The sequence below is a fragment of the Nomascus leucogenys genome, chromosome 20, assembly GCF_006542625.1.
Source record: "Nomascus leucogenys isolate Asia chromosome 20, Asia_NLE_v1, whole genome shotgun sequence".
Lineage (NCBI taxonomy): Eukaryota > Metazoa > Chordata > Mammalia > Primates > Hylobatidae > Nomascus > Nomascus leucogenys.
Genome location: NC_044400.1, coordinates 58290768 through 58311774, shown reverse-complemented (window position 1 = coordinate 58311774; position 21007 = coordinate 58290768). Strand labels below are relative to the sequence as shown.

At 35.4% G+C, this 21007-nt stretch overlaps 1 protein-coding gene across 2 annotated transcripts in view; it reads left to right on the top strand.

Moving 5' to 3' along the window:
• Positions 1-18332, top strand: part of STIM2 (stromal interaction molecule 2) — a 163354-nt gene extending 145022 nt beyond the window's left edge. For both annotated transcript variants that reach the window (XM_003258557.3, XM_003258559.3), the window contains 2 exons: positions 11632-11905; positions 16656-18332. In XM_003258557.3, coding sequence (XP_003258605.1) covers positions 11632-11905; positions 16656-17133 — 752 coding nt within the window. In that variant the 3' untranslated portion in view covers positions 17134-18332. The remainder of the gene's footprint in view (positions 1-11631; positions 11906-16655) is intronic.
• Positions 18333-21007: the final 2675 nt, after the last annotated feature.

Sequence of the window (21007 nt, the reverse complement as noted above, 5' to 3'; positions counted from 1 at the left end):
TGCAAGGTCGTGATGGTTGCAAAGTTATGTCTAGATTTGGGCCTGCTCTGCAGTTAGAATATTGTCAGTTTGTATTTGTTTATTTGCATTATATGCCCTTAAGCTTGCCAATTGCAACACTGATTCATAAGTACATGCTTTTGTTTGAAAACTATAGCTTTTAAAAGTTGAATTTCCTCCTTAAAATCCATGTTTAATATCTGAATTGTGCAGGAAGGTGCATTATCTAGATTAACTAGTTTTTTTCTTTGCTTTTTAAAAAACACTTTTTGGGTTGGGGGCGGAAGTATTGGATATCTGTATGTCCATTAAAAGGAAACAATTGTACTAAATGTGAATAATTATTCTAGTTTTAAGTGATTGTGGAATACAGGCAAATTTAAACTTTTAAATCAGAAAAAAAGTACAAGAGTTGATTTTAAATTTAATGTTTTAGAAATGTTGTGATCAGGCCAGGCGCGGTGGCTCATGCCTGTAATCCCAGCACTTTGGGAGGCTGAGGCAGGCAGATCACTAGGTCAGGAGTTCAAGAACAGCCTGGCCAAAATGATGAAATCCTCTCTCTACAAAAAATACAAAAATTAGCTGGGCATGGTGGCGTGCGCCTGTAATCTTAGCTACTCAGGAGGCTGAGGCAGGAGAAATGCTTGAACCCTGCAGGCAGAGGCTGCAGTGAGCCGAGATTGTGCCACTGCACTCCAGCCTGGGTGACAGAGCAAGACTCAGTCTCAAAAAAGAAAAAAAAGAAAGAAATGCTGTGATCAAATTTATTATCTCTAAAAAGTAACTCATGCCAAAGATTACAACTTGAGAGCTCTGCCTCCACCCAGTGGCACCACAGAGGTACTCCACTCTGCTTAGTTAGAAAAGCCTAATTTCTGGACCTGATAAATGGGAAACTCTCGGCACTGGAAGTCTAGGGAAGGACGAAGGCTCTTCATTTCTATACCCTCCTGAGCAGTTAAAAAATTTTTTTTACCATGGCTATGTGTAAATTTTACTAGTTTAAAATAATGACAAGGAAACATGCCTGTAGTATGTTAAGAACAAAGTAAAAGGTTGTAACAATATACACAGAATAATACTATGTTTAATTATATGGAAAGAAAAAACAGAAAATATCAATGGTTAGCTCTGTGTAGATAGGGGAATGGGTGATTGTTGTTTTCCTATTACTTTTTAAAATATCTTTTCCTATTACTTTTTAAGTATCTGCTAAATGATTTCCTTGGTGAGAATGTGATAACAATTTATTTAAACTTTCTTATAAAGCCGTCCACACACACTTAAAGTGACTGAAAATAATATGCCCGCCTACCAAAAAGATAAACAGATTTTAACATTTTTCTTTATCTTTTTGTCTGAAATAAACTATTACAAATACACCTAAACCACATTGCCTCCCCTTCCCCACTGTTTTAAAGTTGTGACTTATGCTAAAGCCTTTTGTACTTTTATTACATACATATATATCCATAACATTATATACAATTGTTGCGTGTTTAGAAATATATATAAATGTTATCAAACTAGGTGATATTTTACAACTCTTTTTGCTCAAAAGTTATGTTTCAAAATTTTTTCATGTTTATGTAGAGATGAATTAAAGTCACTGCTTAATGAGTTAACCATAACTTATATGTTTATTTACTGTATTTAAAAATCCATAGTTTATCCGTTTTTCTACTTTGTACTTTCTTGGCCCTTACAAACAATGTGCAACAAGCATCTTTACCTGTATTTCCTTGTGCATAACTTTGAGAGTTTCTCTGTGTGGACACCTAGAAATGGACTGCTGGGTCATTGGGAAGGCACCTTTTACTAGTCATTGTCAAGTTGCTCTCAAAATAGTTTACATACCCACTGTTTTATAAGAGTGCCTGTGCGCCTGTATCCTCATCAGTACTTGGAATAATCTGATTTACTTGTTTTGCAACTCGAGTGGGTATGAAATGACACCTCACAATTACGAAAACTTTTATTTCCTTGATGACTGTTGAGGTTGAGTACCATTTCCTTTATTGGCATTTGTTGTTCAGATTTCTTCGTCTCTGAGTTGCTTGTTCTTGCTGTGGAATCCCTGCAGGATTCCATACTGATGTGGAAGTGTACTTTCTATTTTCTGGTTATTTGAGGGTTGCAAATATCTTCTAGACTGGCTTTTTAAATGGCAAATTGTGAATCTGATTTGTGCTTTTTATGTCTTTTTCAGAAGATGATAGGTTGTTTGCTCTCCTTAGAGTTTGTAAGTTTTTCTTTAATCCATTAGTCCTTTAATCCACCTAGAAGTTATTTTTGTTCATAGTGTGAAGTTGGAATCTAAATATATCTCTTGATGTATGGGTAAACAGTTGTCTCAGCTTCATTCCTGTTCTATCCTTGCTGACTTATAATACCACTTCTCTCCATAGATACATAAGTGCTCCCAGCTCTCCCATTTTGTTTCACTGGCCCTGTTCTAGAGTTTTATAAAAAGTATTGATATTTGATAAGACCAAGTCTTCTTTTATTGTTCAGATTCAGAATTTCTGCTCTTAACTAATCTTCTGAATTTTAAGATCAGCTTATGAAATTCCATGAAAGGTTCCATTGGGTTTAAAAAAATTTTTTTGAATTTGTGAATTTGTGGAGAATTATTAATAAATTCCATTTATCGAGATCTTTTATATCTTTAAATAAAATTGATAATTTATTTTCTCTGTGCAGGTCTTGCTTTTTAAAAAAAATATTAATTTCTAGGTACCTTAATAAATTTTTGGTAGTTATATATGTTACCTTTCTTATAAAACTGTATTTCAGATTACTTGTTGCTGATGAGGAAATGCCGTTGGATTGGTGTGCTGAATACAGAATACCAAATACAGAAACATACATTTAAGTATTTTATGGTAGTCTTGGATTTTTCATGTTAATACTAGTAGGTTTTTTCCTCTTTATTGCCCAAGCTAAGACCTCCAGTAAAATATTGAATGAAAGTGGTGACCGCAGGCAATAGGGATTGCCATTTCTGACTTTAAAGAGAATGCTGCCAGAATTTCACCACGAAGTATTTTTTTTTATGTTTTTGGTAGATTACTTTTAAGTTAAGGAAAGTCATTTCTCTTTCTGTCTTGCTAAGAATGATATTTTTTTGTTAATCAATGGATATTAAATTTTACCAAATTATTTTTCTGCATAATTTGAGGTGATCATTCGTTTTTTATTCTGCTGAATTTTAATCTGTTTAAATAAATCCTTTAAATGTCAGTGAAACTATGTTTGTCACAATGTACTATTTTTAGAACGAGTTGGGTTTGGTTTGTTATTTAGGATTTTTGCATCTTTAATCACCCATTGGATTAGCCAGTAATTTTTCTTCCTGACACTATCTTGGATTTTGGTATCAAGATTATATTAGCATCATAAAATAAATCAAAGAGTAGTCCCCCTCTTCCCATATGTGTGGTTTTGCTTTTCATGGTTTCTAGTTACCTGTGGTCAACTGTGGTCTGAAAATAGTGAGTAGAGTACAATAAGATATTTCGAGGTGGGGGTGGGGGAAAACCACATTTACATAACTTTTATTACAGTATATTATTATAATTGTTCTTTTTTATTATCAGTTATTGTTAATCTCTCGCTGTGCTTAATTTATAAATTAAACTTTATTATAGGTATGTATGCATAGGAAAAACATAGTGTGTATAGAGTTTGGGACTACCCATGGTTTCAGGCATCCACTGGGGTCTTAGAATGTATCTGCCAAGGATAAGGGGGAATACTATACTCCTTATTCTTTCATTCCATTCTTTTCTACTTTTAGAGAGGCAGCAATATAAAGTAGGGTTAAGATGTGGAATTCTGGAACAAGACTGCTTGGGTTTGATTCTTTGCTTCACCTTATAGTAATTGTATTACCTTTTACTCAGGGCACTGAGTGGGAGGCACTGTCCTGAGCTTCAGTTTCCTTTTCTGTAAAATGTAGCCTACCTTGTGGAGATATGTCAAAATTTAAATTAAGTAATACCTGTAAAACACTTGGTATTGGAACCAGCCCCTGGGCTACAATAATCACCCAACAAATGGTATGATTTTTATTCTATACCTTGAAATAGTCTAACGTATGGATTATTTGTTCTTTGAGGATTTTAAATACATTGCCTATGAATTGACCTTGATGTATATATGTTTTGGCAAGGAACAGATTTTTAAACTATAGTATTAATTTAATTTCTTTAATGATTAAAAGTGTAGATTTGTGAAGTTACATGTTTCTAGAATATTGTGTTTTATCTGAGTTTTAAAATTTATTGGCTTTAAGTTGTTTATACTATTTTATATGATTTAAAAAATCTCAGTTATACCTTTAAATTTTTTTTTTTATTATACTTTAGGTTTTAGGGTACATGTGCACAATGTGCAGGTTTGTTACATATGTATCCATGTGCCATGTTGATTTCCTGCACCCATTAACTCGTCATTTAGCATTAGGTATATCTCCTTTTGTTCCTAATAATTACTTATCTACATCTTCTTTTGTCTCCTTTATCAGGCTGACAGTTTGTCTATTTTATTTCACTCTTGTTGAAAGCCTGTTTGTTTTGTTAATATTGTCTGTTTATTTCTGCTATTTTATTTCCTTTCTTGGGGTTTACTTTGTTACTTGTTTGTTTTAATATTTATGCACCTGCCACATGAATTTTGAGTCTTTGTTTTCTCTCATATTATTTTAAGGCTATGAATTTTCTAAGAACCACCTTAGCCACCTGCACAAGTTTTGATATATTAATTTGATTATGATCATCAAATATTAAAAGGTTTTAATTACTAATATGTCACTTCCTTGAAATAGGAATTATCTAGAAGCATATGTTTTAATTTCCAAATATGTATGTATGTTTTGTTTTTTTGTTGTCTATTGGTTTTTAAAAACATCTTTGCCTATTGATTTCTACTTGTGCGTGATTAGAGAATAGGCCAATATGACTTTTTTTGTATTTCCTGATACTTGCCTTGTGACTTAGTATTTATTGGTCATATATTTTAATGGTTCTGTCTATATCTGGAAATTACATTTTCTTGTTAGTTACAGGGTACTATACAGTCTGTTAAATCAGGTGTTATGAAAAAATCTTCTGTATACTTATACATTTTTGTCTGTTCTTCTATCAGTTGCAGAGAGATGTTTGTTAAAATCTCCCATGGTGGTCAGTTTCTCTTTACAATTCTGCCCATTTCTGTTTTATATAGTTTGTACTAAGTTATTTGGTGACTACAAGTTCAGGTATAATATCTTCTTTACAGATTAACTGTTCCTTTTATAGTTATGTGGACACTGCTTTATGGCTAATACTTTTTGCCTTTAAGTTTATGCTACCGGATATTGAAATATCTATAATAGCTTTCTTTTGATTAATATTTGCCTAGTATATCTTTTTCACTTTCTTCTAAATTTTTCCATTATTAGACACTAGATATATCTCTGTAAGAAAATAGCAGTAACTGGTTTTATTTTGTATCCTATTTGAGAATATGTTTCTGGCTAAGTCAAATTTAATCCAAATATATTTACTCTCCTTGCTGATCTGTTTGAATTTTATCTCTGGAATCTTGTTTTGTGGTTTCTGTTTTTCACACCTTTTATCTTCTCTCATTCTCTTGAACAATTCAGGATCTTCAGAGGCTTTAATTTTAGCCACTGCTCTCCCATCTTAAATTATGTGTTAACGTTGTCTGGTATTTTGTTTTGTTTCAAATGTCTCTCAAAACAGTCACTGTTTTTGTTGTTTCAGTCATAATTTAGATATACTTATGTGTTTATTTCTCTGTTTATCATTGCATTTTGCTTGTTATTCATTTCTTTTTTTCTTTCTTAAAAATATGTTCTCCAGTAAAAGCTACTTCAGTGAGCAACTGGGAATGATAAATTCTCTTAGTCTTTGCCTGAAAATATCTTTATTTTCAGTCTCACTTGAGAGTAATAATGTAACCGGATATAAAATTCCAGATTAACAATTAGTTTTCAATAATTATTTCTCAGTTATTTTGAGGTTGTCGTTGTTGCTGTTGAGAAGTTTTGTAGTCCGTCAACTTGGTTCGGGTTCTTTTTAGATAAGCTGCCATTTCTCTGATTGCTTGAAAAACGTTCTCATTGTCTTTGTTGTCATGTGGTTTCCCTATAATATGATTGGGTGTGGATTTAAACGGTTTTTTTTTTTTTTGCTAATATTTGATGTGTTTCTTGAATGTGAAGGATGTGTCTTTTATCAGTTATGAAAAAAACACTAGCCATTATCTCTTTGAATATTATTTTTTCTTCTATTCATGCCTTCTGGAATATTAGTTATGTAGAAATATTAGTACTAGTATTAGTTTATTAGTTATATATTGCATCTTATCTTCCACATTTCTTAACCTTTCTTTTTATAGTCTTTTTATCTATCTATGCTGCATTTAGAGACATTTCCTCAGATCTGCCTTCTAGCTTACTAATTATTTCTTCAGTTCTAGTTTTAACTCATCCTTTGAATTTTTAACTCTAATTACTGTTTTCATTTCTATTAGTTCTCTTTGATTCTTCATCAAATCTATGTTTTAATGCTTTCTTTTCTCATATTTTCAATTTATTGTTATATAGTTTCATGATGTAAAAAAAAATCCCTATTTTTTAGTTTTCATTTGATAATCCTCTTATTTGATATTCTTGACCAATTGTTACAGCAGTTTCTTGTGTTTGCATGGCGGGTTGCTTTCTCTCTCCTGTTTTATAATTTTTTACTTAGCTATTGTTAAGGAGATTGGCATTATTCCACCCTGGAAAATACTGTGTAAGTGGTAAAGTGCCCCTCAGAATGCCTTTCTTTGCTTCTGGCAGTAGTTTCAAGGATATCACCAAGGTAGGACCAGTTTTTTATGTGAACTCTTTGGAATACAGTTTCATAGACCCTCTGGTAGTATGAACTTGCTCTCCGATCTAATATGAGATATAGGCTCAGAGTATTGAGTTTTTCACAGAAGCCCTTTAAAATCCCTGTATTTAGATATCTTGAAATAAAAGAAATTTGCTTGCTCATTGGTTAGAATTTTACCCTTTCACTGAGTAATGTAGCCCTTCTAGGTCCAGGCTTTTATCCAGAACACTGAGTCACTATTCCAATACCTAACATGGGCACAAAGCCTAATCTTATGTCCCCAAATTAAACCACAAACCCATAGATTACTGAGACCAATAACCTCCCATAACAGTTGCATGTCACTCGCAGGCCCATTCGCATATACTTTTAGTCTTTGTTTTGACCTCTGAGAGTTTTCTGTTCTCCTTACAAACTCAGCTATGTGTTTAAAACAATTGTTGTATTTTATCCATTATATCAGAATGTTTGAGGGTATTTAAACTGTGTTGATGGGAGTTGGGATATAGTTGTCAGGTTACCTTTGACTGCCATGTTGTTAGAACCAGAAGTATATACATTGCTTATTTTTGGTTCTTGTTAGGAGGGGAATCCCTTATTGAAAACAAAATTTTATCCTCTTCAACATAAGAAACATCTAAAATATAGTTAATAAATATAAGGTCATATTAAACTGCTCTGCTTCTATAGGTAATTATCAATATTAGAATGAAAAGTTATCCCAGAAATAGATTCCTATACAGTGACCTTTAATGTGTCATTTACCTACTGTGATAAATCACAGACGTGAATGAATGTTTATCTTCATTAGGAATGATTAATGGCCTGGAAGTATTATAAGACATTCATATTTGCGTTCTGTAAAAGATAACTTGTTACAAGGCCAAAGTGCACTACTTTTTAGTGTTCCATAAATTTTGTGATGTTGCAAATGTTTTCAGCCCTATATAGACTTCTTCAAGCAACAGGGAGGAAGGACAACCCTCAACTCTAAGTGTACTCTAACAGACAGATTTTTTAAGGCAAAAGAGATGGCAATATACGTAAGAAGATATTTTTGGAAAAGATTGTGAAGTTGTAAAAAACTTACAGATGTGACAAGTTTACTGATTCTTATCTTTATTATATTCTTTATTGCATTACTTAGAATTTTTCTTACATAAACTATTTCCTTCTTAAAACTTGCTTATGCAATATTTTTTTTTTATCTCTGTGGATAGTATTCATTTTTCCAAGCAGTGAATCCTGATTCCTCTGAGACAATTCCTCTCCCACCATACTTACAGTCATGACTGAATCTTGCTGGTTTTACTGTATATCCCAAGTAATGGGTGATTGCTCAGATGACTGCAGTATATGCCAAGAATTGTAGAATTTCATTATCTGTGTGACATTGGACGCTTCTTTTTTAGTATTTACAAGACATATTTTCTTCTTTGGCAAAGTGAAAACATCAGTCTAAAGATTTACAGGAGCCCTATAGTTCTCTTATCTATGAATCCTTATAAATAAGTGAGAGAAAATTGTTTGCCAGCTAAATTACAAATATTTCCATATTATATTTATTTGTGTTTGGAAAAAGCCTTTTAATTATACTTTATTTTACTTTTAATTTTACTTTATTTTTCTTTGTTTCAATTCATCATGTTATTTCAGTGGCTATTTCTGTTTGTATTATTCATTGATTTACTGAGCAGATACTTATTGAGCATCTACTTTTTACTCAGCACTATGATAGATTGGTGTTGTGATGCAAAGTTGAACATGATACATAGTGATTTTTTTTTTTTTTTTGAGACAGAGTCTTGCTCTGTCGCCCAGGCTGGAGTACAGTGGCGCGATCTCAGCTCACTGCAAGCTCCGCCTCCCAGGTTCACGCCATTCTCCTGCCTCAGCCTCCCAAGTAGCTGGACTACAGGCACCCACCACCGCGCCTGGCTAATTTTTTGTATTTTTAGTAGAGACGGGGTTTCACCGTGTTAGCCAAGATGGTCTCGATCTCCTGACCTCGTGATCCGCCCACCTCGGCCTCCCAAAGTGCTGGGATTACAGGTGTGAGCCACCATGCCTGGCCCATAGTGATTGTTTTTATGGAACTTAGAGTCTATTGGAGCAGTGCATTGAGACAAATGATGCGATAGGGAAATATACTATGGTATTGCTGAGCAGACACAAGGGAAAACACTGACCTTAAACTTGGAGGGATTGGGAACCTTCCTGGAGGAAATGCCACTTAAGCAAAGACCTGAAATTGGAGGTCAAGGGAGAGTTGGAGAAAGGAGGCGTGGAGGTGGGAGAGAATGTGATACTTCTGAGGAGCTGAGAAAGATACACTGCTCCTAATATTCCTGTAACAGAACAGAGGGACACCAGCTTCAAAACAGAGGCTGAGTAAGGAGGGCAGTCTGTCAGGGGTTTCACTTCAAGAGTTTTAAGCAATACACCTTCATTTCCTCTCCCATTTTAGAGTGAACTTGCAGGTGCAATTTGGAGAATTAAATTGGAGGGGGGAAATCAGGATTTTATAATACAATACGGGTACAATAGTCCAATATAATCCATCAGCAGTAAGGGTGTAGGAGAGCAGACAGATTTGAGAGATTAGAGAGGTAGAAACCCTGTGGTTAACTAGATGTGGATTATGGTGTAGGAAGAAGAGTCAAGAATATCTGTGTTTAGAATTCTGATGACTGGGTAGGTGGTGATAATATTTACTGAGCTAAGGAACACAGGAGGAGGAGCGAGTTTGGGAAGGAAAATGCTGAATTCAGTTTGGGCACATGTGACACATTCATGTGTCCATTGGGCAGTTGGATATAAGGGTTCAGGAGAAAGATTAAACCTGGAATTACAGATTTGGGCCTCTGTAGACTACAAATGATCATTGAAGTCGTGCGAGTAGATGAACTTGCTCAGGAAGATTAAGTGGAACAAGAACAGAACGAGGCTTAGAACAGAACTTTGAAGAAGACCAGCAGTCAAGGGGTGGGTAAAAGAGGAGATGAGAATATGTTCAGAGAAGACAAGCAGAGGACACAGTAATAATCACTGTTAGATGCTGGTCAGATGTCAAGGAAGGATGGAAGGACTGATTGAATTTAGCAACTGTGAGGTAGATCATGAGCTGGTTGAGAATAGTTTCAGTGAAATTGTGAATATGTAAGTAAGCACTGTACAGTTTCTTTGGTGAATGGGTGAAGATGAAGTAGTAGAGACAGTAACATAGACAATTCTTCATAAACAGGAAAGGTATCAGCTGAAAATCAGTCTGGGGTAGAGGAGTTTTTTGTTGTTGTTATTGTCATTTGCTCATTCTTTATGTTTGTCTTTTCAGAATTTGCTTTTAAATGCTGTGGGAAGGGGAAAGGTAGACAATGACGATTAAGGCAAGAGAAGGAATAATCAGTAGAGTAAGGTCCTTGAGCTTGGGTTGACAGTAGGATAGATAAGTGAAGGAACACAGTGTATGAACTGGAAAGGTGGACCATGGTCAGAATCTAAATGTCTAATGTCTTAATTTATTATTTTATTTTTATTTTTTGGTAGAGACAGGATCTCACTATGTTGCCCAAGCTGGTTTCTAACTCCTGGCTTCAAGTGATTCTCCCTGCTTGGCCTTCCCAAGTGTTGGGATTACAGGTGTGAACCACCATGCCCAGCCTGACTTACATGCAAAGATAGAACAGTTCTGAATGATGGTAGGATAAGGTGTGAGAGTGTGTGGTGGAGTAGAAGTGAAGGTCAGGGGAGAAGAGATGAAAACCTTGATTGGTGAAGGTGTTGGCTAGGTCTTACAAGTGAAGTTGCCCACGCTGATGATGGGTTGTAAGGACCAGTAAGAGAGAGAATGTCTAGGAAGTGACTAGTGAAGTGAAGGTGGAAGACTCAGTAATGTCCCTTAATAGCATTCGCTTCAGCAGGAATGCATTTGTATAAAAGGATGTAGAAGTAAGGGTGTGCAGACAATACTGGGGAGCGAAGCCACCCACCTTTTATCCTGATGCTATAGCATCTGAACCCTGCAGGAGCGAACAGCTTCAGCTTGAGAAGGTTGTTATTAGGTGAGTTATGTTCGTTCAGTTAAGAGTAAGAAATGGAATGCCCATTTAGTGAGGACATTGAAGGTGTAGGGGAAGTTTGTTTACTCACCTGCATGAGTCTCAACTGAGACTGGTAGCAGAAACAGTTGGATCTAAGACTTCTGTTTAGTTCCACAGTAGTGGGTGTTCAAGAAACAAGTTTTGCTCTGAACTCTGCCTAACCAGCTGTGAGACTGTGCATACAGTAGTTAAGTGATTTCCTTGATTTAAAACTGATTGAGTTCAAAGAACTTGTGATATTTCAAGAGATATCCATTGCAGCCTACTTTATTCTGTTGTCCTGTCTTTATGTTAACAGCCATAAAAAGTTTGTGATACAATACATGTTTTTAAATTTAAAGATTTGTTGTCTTAGGTAAATTTTTAAGCCTTTTTGGTTAGTACATTTAAATTTTCTGTTAAAGCCTCATGTTTTTGTTCACTTCTGTTTGTTTTTTAAACCTTTTTTTTTTGTTGTTTCTATTTCTTAACTTTCCTAGTGTAGGTAGTAGAGAATGGTAATAACTGTACAGTAACTTCAATAAAGGGACGTGAAACAGTGACATATTAGTGACATCAGTTCTTCTGTGTGTATTTATTTGTGGTGACTGTAAAGGGAACCCTGGACTTCGTGAGCATGTTTCTTTCTTGGTGTTTTTCAGGGACCATGGCTAAACCTCCTGGATCATTAGCCAGAAGCAGCAGCCTGTGCCGTTCGCGCCGCAGCATTGTGCCGTCCTCGCCTCAGCCTCAGCGAGCGCAGCTTGCTCCACACGCCGCCCACCCGTCACACCCTCGGCACCCTCACCACCCCCAGCACACACCACACTCCTTGCCTTCCCCTGATCCAGATATCCTCTCAGTGTCAAGTTGCCCTGCGCTTTATCGAAGTGAAGAGGAGGAAGAGGCCATTTACTTCTCTGCTGAAAAGCAATGGTATTGGCAGTGAATAATCTACAGGGCATGTTGGGGCTGGGTTGGGGGTAAGGTGTGAGGAGGGGGTGGGAGGAGTGGTGCATGTTTCCATTTTCTGTTGCTACATATCAAGGTACCACAGACTTTGCAGCCTCAGACATCACCCATTTTTTAGCTCTTAGTTCTGTACATCAGAATTCCAAGCCTGGTGTGACTGGGGTTTTTGCTCCGGGCCTTACAAGGCTAAAATCATGGTGTTGGCCAGGCTCCATTCTCATCTGGAGCTTGCAGTTCTCAACGTTCATGTGTTGTGGCGAACTTCATTTCCTGTGGCTCCAGGACAGAGGTCCCCGTGTCTGTGCTTTCTGTCAGCTGCATGGCGCTGCTCTCAGTTCCTGGAGGCTGCTCTCAGTTCCTGGAGGCTGTCCACTGTTCCTTGCCACAGGATCTCCATCTTCAAAGCCAGCAATAGAGGATTTCTCTGCTGTAGATTCCTCCTTTGCTTTGAGTCTCCAGCTTCCGTCTCTCTGATCTCTAGACTAAAATTTAAAAGGCTCCCCTGGATAATAATCTCTCTATATTAAGATCAACTAGTTTGGGGCCTTAATTTTATCTTCAAAATCCCTTTACAGCAGCATCCATTTTTATGTTTGATTGGAAAACTGGAAGAAGGTGTGTGTACACCAGGGGCTGGGAATTTGGGAGCCATCTTAGAATTCTGCCTACCACAGACATGTAGGTAGATATTTTGAGATGTAACTGCTTAGAGGTCACTGGACACAATTGACGCAGATCTCAGAGCATAAACTTGTCATGAACAATTTTATATGTAAAATAGGAAAGCATGAGCTTGAATATACTTGAACACGAAGAAATATCAGATATGACTGACTTAAAAATATTTGTTGTCACTTAATGATTTATTCTGTTATGTGCTGGTACTTGCTAACACATAAGCAGTATCATATGCCAAAGGTTTAAGAAAATGTCAGGAACTTAGAAAAGTAAATTAGTAACTTAACAAAATGGGCATAGCAGCAGTGTATTTCAGTCCAACTTAATGACATCAGTGCTGCATGAAACTCTTAATTTGAGGACATCTGTTCTTAAACCACATTCCTCTTTAAAAGCAGTATGGTATTGAGTGTTAGTTTCAGGTATTGCCAGAGTAGCTATGTGTCCCCAAAGGCATTACCCTCTTCTATGAGAAGCAAAAGGGAGTGGTCCACACTCTTTATCATGTGACTCTTTAGGTGACATTATCATCAATAATCATTTTTCGTTCATAATTATCTGGTAGTAAAAGAAAATTTTATGATTTGCAAGTGATCAGTGCAGCATATTCCTAAGGAGATAATGCAGGTTTTATATCTTCATTGCAGTTGGAGAATCTGATGCGACTTTGCTTGGTTAACATTTTATGACTAGCTTTCGTCTGTCTTTGCAGTATGATCATAGTCACCAGCAAGGTGACTTTACTGACAGAACTGGTCTTGTGTGGTTTCTGGAAATCAGAAGGAAAACTGGAGAGCTGCGCTGTCTAATAAAACTTTCTGCATTGATGGAACGTTCAGTTCTCATTTCAATAGCAATGTCAAAATTTCATAGCTAGCTCTCATAAATAAGAGAATAATTTGAATTTGGAAAACTTTTCTTACTCTTCATTTTCAGTCTCTCCTCTATTGAACCACCAGAATCCTTACAAAATAATAATTTTGAATATTTACTGATTTTTTTTTTTGTGAGACAGAGTCTCGCTCTGTTGGGATATTTACTGATTTTTTAATGTTCTGTGCCTTATGCACATATATGCTCATTTAAACCTCATTTTGAGTTTTCTTATATAAGTGTGAATTCAGCTCCATGTCACTCTGGGGAAAAAAAGAAATAGAAAAAAATAGCATAAGTGGTACACATAGTTAAGTTCAACATTCCAAAGAATATGGACTCTGCAAGAAAATAAAATTTGAAGTTGTAGTAGATCTTATTATCCAAGTCAGATTAGTTATGCAGAAGAAGCAACACTTTGGATTATTGTCATTACGGAATTCAAATGTTAGAACTAGAAGGTAACATTAGTGATTAATCAAATTTTCTTACTTTAACAGATAGGAAAATTGAGACCTCAAGAGATCAAGTGATTTGCTGAGGCTTTTACAACTGATTAATGGTAGGACCATCTTAGGAACCCATCTCCTGACTTAAATCAGTATTCTTTTCACACATTGTTTAGGGTTTAGAGGCTAATTTTTAAAATATTTTTAGCCTAACTTAGAATTTCACACACAACGCAGCCAAGCCACATAGCAGAAGAGAAAATAAATTCATAAAATTATAACTAAATCAGCTTCTGACTCTGGAAGCATCTAGGGAACAGTGATATATTCTGTTCAATTAATGGACAGCCATTCCAAAAAAAGGCTTTGCAGAAATGCCTCTACCAATGATTGATTTCCGAGTCTGATCATTTCCTCATATCTGAACTGCTTCTTGCTTTCTGTTAGCACTACCCATTATTGAATTATAAAAGCATTTGAGAATTGAATTATAAAATTCATTTTATAATTCAATTATATAATGTATAATTATAATTATACATTATAATTTTATAATGTATATATAATGTATAATTATATATACTTAAATTACAAATAAATTAAAAATATATATAATGTATAATTATATATAATGTATGTATAATTATATATAATTATATAATGTATGTATAATTATAATTATATAATGCACACATAGGCATATTATATGAAACCATTAGGTCTTTATTTAGGGGATTTTGTACCTTTTAAGAGCTTGTAGTGTAGTAAAGACAATCTTCATAGACATGTGAGTTAAGTATATAGAAATGACTAAATTCAGCAATCAATATGTATCTAAAATGTGGTATTAACATAGAATATTCATCAAAAGTAAGTGCCAGACTTCCAGTAAATGTGTACATCAGTAACATGAAAATGACAGTAATCATAGGCCATCTAAGGTAAGAGATCATTTAGTTTATTCATTTTGTAAATATGAATTTAGTCATTGCTATGAGAGGTGCATTTGCCAATAACATGAGCTGCCAAGACAAGTGAGACAAGGACCTGGCCTAGTTCCAGCTGCTGGGTTATAATCATATGTGCTCTTGCCTTTCTGTTCTACCTTCAGCTCTGTTCCCTTCTCACACTGTATTTCTTTGGCCACTTTTTACCTTGACTCTCCCTTTCATTTCTCAATCATTTCCTTTCATGAAGTGAACAGTATTCACCTTGGGCTCAGTGCGTGCAAAAGTGAATGAGACTAAGTAGTAAAGCTCTCAAAAAAAGAAAAGTGAGTAAGATGTGATCCCTGTTCTTTAATATCTCATTCTGTTCATTCATTCATTCACTCACCCTTCCATTCATTCATCCAACACATTTTTATGAAGTACCTACCGTAAGCTTGCCACTCTTCTAGTGCAGAGAAGACAGAAGTTAATAAGGCTCCTTGTCCTTATTTATTTCTTTTTTTTCTGGGATTCTGCCTATAAACAAGTTAATATAAAATATCATTTTAGGTTTTGGTAAATTTTGGGTTTGCAAACAAACAGGTAAAAGGAAAGAGAATGCTGTTTCAGATAAGGTGGTTGGGGGAGGCAGCAGTAACCTGCATACCCTGGAGAAGTAAGCCACGTGGAGATGGAGAGTAGATAACACCAAGCAGAGGGAACAGCAAGTGCAGGGCCCTGAGGGGTCTCGAGGTTGGCATGTTACAGGAACACAAGGGAGTGTGCAGTTGGAGACAGCCAGGGACCACAGTACACGGCCTGGTACACTTTGACAAGGACTTTGGATCTTACTCTGAGTATGAGAGAAAGCACTGGGAAGTTTCGAGTAAGTGAATGATATGTTTTGCTCGAGTTTTTAAAAATCACTTTAATGGCTGTGTAGAGAAGTAACTGGGAGGGAAGAATGAGAATGAGAGCAGGGAGACCAATTAGGAAGCCGTTGGAATCATTTAGGTGAGTTCCTGGCTGTTCCAGAGGAAGGATGGGTGCAGGGGGCATAATAAGGAATGGTGGATTTGAGAGAGATTTGAAGGAATGGGTGATGGCATTTACTATATGTTGGTTGTGGGGTTACAAAATTTATTTTTCCACTGTGGAGAAAAGGAGGAAAACATTCAAAAGTAATAATGCTGTGAGAATTTACCGAATGTCTGTTTTTTTTAAAAATAGCATCATATGTTTGCCCCTCCCCTCCACTGCCATACTCTGATGTGCCTCGATTCCCTGCCCCGCTTTTAAATTTGGTGGAACTTAAATTTTAGTGTAATTCCATTCATGTATATTTCTTCTTTCCTAACAAAGCTATAGTTCATCAAGTTAATGACAAAGGGAGAGGCAGTGACTAAAATTCATCTTTTAAAATAGCATCAACTCTGATTTAGAAAAAAAAATAGTATTGAAACAAAACATAAAAGTAGCTGAGATGATAGCTGAATCACCCGTAAAATTTAACATTTTAATTTATTTGACAAAAAGGTGTAACTTATATTGTCTGTAGTTTGTAAGATTTCATTATTATGGTTTATGTTAAAAATCCAACATTGAGTTTTGAGAAGCCATATTATTTAAAGAAGTAATGTTCTAATTTTGCTGAAATGTATATAGAATCGTATCATTTCCCCCTTTTAAATTTCAAAAAGCAATGAAAGTTGTTTTAGTTAGAATGTCTGCTAGTACTCTTAAGAACATACTGATTTAAAATTTGTACCTTTGTGTTTCATTCAGGGAAGTGCCAGACACAGCTTCAGAATGTGACTCCTTAAATTCTTCCATTGGAAGGAAACAGTCTCCTCCTTTAAGCCTCGAGATATACCAAACATTATCTCCGCGAAAGATATCAAGAGATGAGGTGTCCCTAGAGGATTCCTCCCGAGGGGATTCGCCTATAACTGTAGATGTGTCTTGGGGTTCTCCCGACTGTGTAGGTCTGACAGAAACTAAGAGTATGATCTTCAGTCCTGCAAGCAAAGTGTACAATGGCATTTTGGAGAAATCCTGTAGCATGAACCAGCTTTCCAGTGGCATCCCGGTGCCTAAGCCTCGCCACACATCATGTTCCTCAGCTGGCAATGACAGTAAACCAGTTCAGGAAGCCACAGGTGTTGCCAGAATAAGCAGCATCCCACATGACCTTTGTCATAATGGAGAGAAAAGCAAAAAGCCATCAAAAATCAAAAGCCTTTTTAAGAAGAAATCTAAGTGAACTGGCTGACTTGATGGAATCCTGTTCAAGTGGCATCTGTAAACTATTATCCCCCACCCTCCACTCCCCACCTTTTTTTTTGGTTTCTTTTAATTTTAGGAATGTAACTCCATTGGGGCTTTCCAGGCCGGATGCCATAGTGGAACGTCCAGAAGGGCAACTGTCTACTGTCTGCTTATTTAAGTGACTATAATCAATTCATCAAGCCAGTTATTACTGAAAAATCATTGAAATGAGACAGTTTACAGTCATTTCTGCCTATTTATTTCTGCTTTGTTCTTAGTGATGTATATGCAACATTTTGTTGAAAGCCACTATGGACTTACAAGCTTTAATGGACTCGTAAGCCAGCATGGGCTTGCAAAAATTTCTTGTTTACCAGAGCATCTTCTTATCTTTCCACAGAGCTATTTACATCCTGGACTAAATAACTTAAAAGAAGTAAAACTAATTGCACTACTGTTTTCCAGACTGGAAAAAAAAAAATCTCTGCAAGTGAAACTGTATACAGTTTATAAAATGACCATGGATAGGGGACTGTTTTCACTTTTAGATCAAAATGGGTTTTTAAGTAGAACCTAGGGTTTCTAATTGACTTGATTTGTGGAAATGAAAACCCACACTTTTATCATGGGAAGCTTCTTTAACTGCATTTACTATTGTGAAGTTTCAAGTCCCGCTGTAAAGACCATGTTGTTTTGTTTTCCCCAGGGCTTTCACTGTGATTTACTGCACTGCAGGCTGTATGATAAAATATACATAATTTAAAGAGAGAAGGCTCTTGATTCCTTAGGCAAGTGGAAGAGTTGAAACTTGATTGAAGGACTTAAAACATTCACAACCTTAAGCCAAGGTGGGGGATATGGGGATTCAGGCAATTGTTTACACACTTTGAATAACTGCAAAGGATTTATGGTTTGTGAAAAATGTGTACTGTGGAAAAGATAATAAATTGGAGACATTACTGTGTGGGATTGTGCTGATTTTTGTTGATAACACTCCACAAAAAACACTATATGTTTTCTGGAGAGCTGTGTAAGCTGTCTTGTTGCTTAGTTGCAATATAAGAAATAGTGATGTTTTGGACGTAAGTTGTCAACAAATTTCTATTTTATATTGTTTGTCATATTTTTATGTAGTTTGAAATGTATAAATGTTCTAATATCAAGATTAACAAATATAAATTTATGGTGCGTTTAGATTGTGTTGTATTAATTTATAAAGTATGGTGTTCATTAAATTGGTGGGTTGTATAAGGGTAGCTTTTATTGTTAAAAAAACAGTAGAGAGTTAAGTTCCATATAGCGACAAAGTATGTTAACATCTAGGGAGTTTCTGCTTATACTGCTTTAAAAATATTCAATCATAAATGATTTGGTTACTGCAATGCAGATGGATGTTTGGATGAACAACTGATACATTTTAGTTAGAATGCTTTTTCAGCATTATGGCTAAAATATATGTCTAACCCAGTGCTATTTAGGTGAAAATGCTAATTGATAAACCAGAAGTTTCTTTTGAGATTTGCTTTAAAGAAATACTTTAGTAAGAATATGAACAATTTCTTCATGTCTCCTGTAAATTGTGATTGTTTTTTCTCCTTATTACTATTGTGTTAAAAACTTGAATGGTATTTATATTGGCTGATATTTATATACTTAATAGATTGAGTTCTGTAAGGGCAAAAACGGATTGAAATGAACGTAGTGTTTTGCAGTAATGATAAGGTAAGATAACCTGAGAGGTAGGGTTGAGGAACACAGGGTTGAAAGCTGTTGAAGAGGGGAAAAGTTGTGCATAAAGAACTGAAAAGGGTTCTGGAGTGTTCATTCAGAGTGAAGGGAAAACCTTATCCTGCTTTTTCTTATAACCAGACAGGAGGAGTTCTTCTCTTTGAAAATTGCAAAAGGAATGAGAACTTTACAGTTGGATGAATAGAGTAGGGAAAAGTTGCCGGAGCACGGAGTGAAGATGGGAGGAGCTGCCAGCAAGTCCCACTGCTGCTCCTGGGTTAGAAGGGAGCTCTGGAGCGGGACCAGCTGGGGACTGGCACTGCTGCTTAAAGTGGAGGAGGCTGGCCAAAGGGACTGTGGGCTGTTTTCAGTCAGGGAGCGTGTGCATTGTTTGTGCTCGATTTCAGACACTCATTTATAAAACAAATTCCAGCAAGGGATATTTACTGCTTTATGTTGCTTGTGATAATTACTTTGCATTAATACAGTATACACATTTGTAAATTCAACAGGAAATTATTGAGTTTTGGAAAGCTACAGTAATTTCTGTATTACATCATTTATATGTGAAAAGTTGGGCATTTCTGTAAGTTTTTAAAATTACCCATTTGTTACTTTAACATTTTAAAATTATGGTGTTTTCCTGATTTTAAAAGCAATATTTTCCTTACTGTAAAAAAAAAAAAAAATCGATGATAGAAAAGTATAAAGAAGAAAATAGCAAGCAGGTCAAATACTACTACCCAAAATAATCACTTTTAATATTTTAGTATGCTTTCTGCTAGATCTTTTTCTACATATTGATGTATATTTTACATAATTGAAATCATACTATATATTCAATTTTATATCATGCTTTTTCACTTAATATAAGCATTATCCCAACATCATTAAAAAACTCTCCATGAGCAACATTTTAATGACTGTATAATAATATGCTATTGTATGGATTTACCATAATCTTTTGAAGTATTCTGTCATTAAACATTTGGCTGTTTCTAAATTTCTGATATGTGGAGTAAGAGCATTTCACATTTATTGAGCACTCTATATGCCAGGCACTGTTCTACACTCTAATTTATATTCTCATTTAATCTTTACACCAACTCTGTCAGGTAGATACTTTTATTATTATTACCATTTTACTGATGAAACTAAGCCCAAAACGTCAACTTGCTGATGGTCATGTAGCTAGTTAGTGATACAGCCATGTTCTTAATTTCTAAGTCATACTGCATAAAGTCTAATCAACACTTTGGTTTCCTAGGGCATATAGTTTTAGAAGTTTACAGAAAAATATAAGGATTTTTAGTTTACATTTTAATATATATGTACATGTATGTGTATATATATACACATGTAGTCTCACATGCCTTGGACGTAACTGTTTTTAAGGTTTCTTATTCATATAACCATGTTGGTAACCACCCTCCATTCAGTGTTTGAATGTGTATGACTGCCCTTTGACTTCACGCTACCTTTTCCGAATGGTTAAAATTTTGTTAATTTCATAGGTAAATAATGTCTAATAAGGTTGGCAAGTTTTCTCATGTTTTCTTAGCCTTGTGTATTTTTTATTTTAGTGAATTGTTTTTGTGCCTATTAAGTTCTTGGTGTCCTACTGTTTTTCTAAGTCTTTGGCACAGTTAGCTGGTCTTTGAAATATAGCTATTCTTGTATTCTTCATTTACTAATTAATCAGTGATTTCAAAAAATGATACATGTATTTTTCATAGTGATTTTAGAAGTAAATGAAAGAAAACCTAGATTTAGGTTTTAGTCTTATTGATCTCCTGATTTGGGGTCTTGAATGGGAGAGTTTCACCTTGTTTATATGGTCAAGGTGGATTTTCCCCAAAAAATTACAGGCGAGAGACAATATAGGATCTGCTTAACTCATTCAACAAATGTTTAATAGCCTACCACATACCAAGCACCGTGATAAATTCTGAAGGTATAACGACTAAGGTGACAGGTCCCTTCTTTAAAGGAACTTGGTATCTAATAGAGGAGACAGGTCAGTCAAAAGTCCTTGTAATGAGTGGAGTGATAGAAATGAAAAGTGAATACTGGGGAGGTGGGGCCCAGTGGGGAGAGGGATTGTATAGTTCAAAAGTATTTATTAAATCAAGGATAATTTA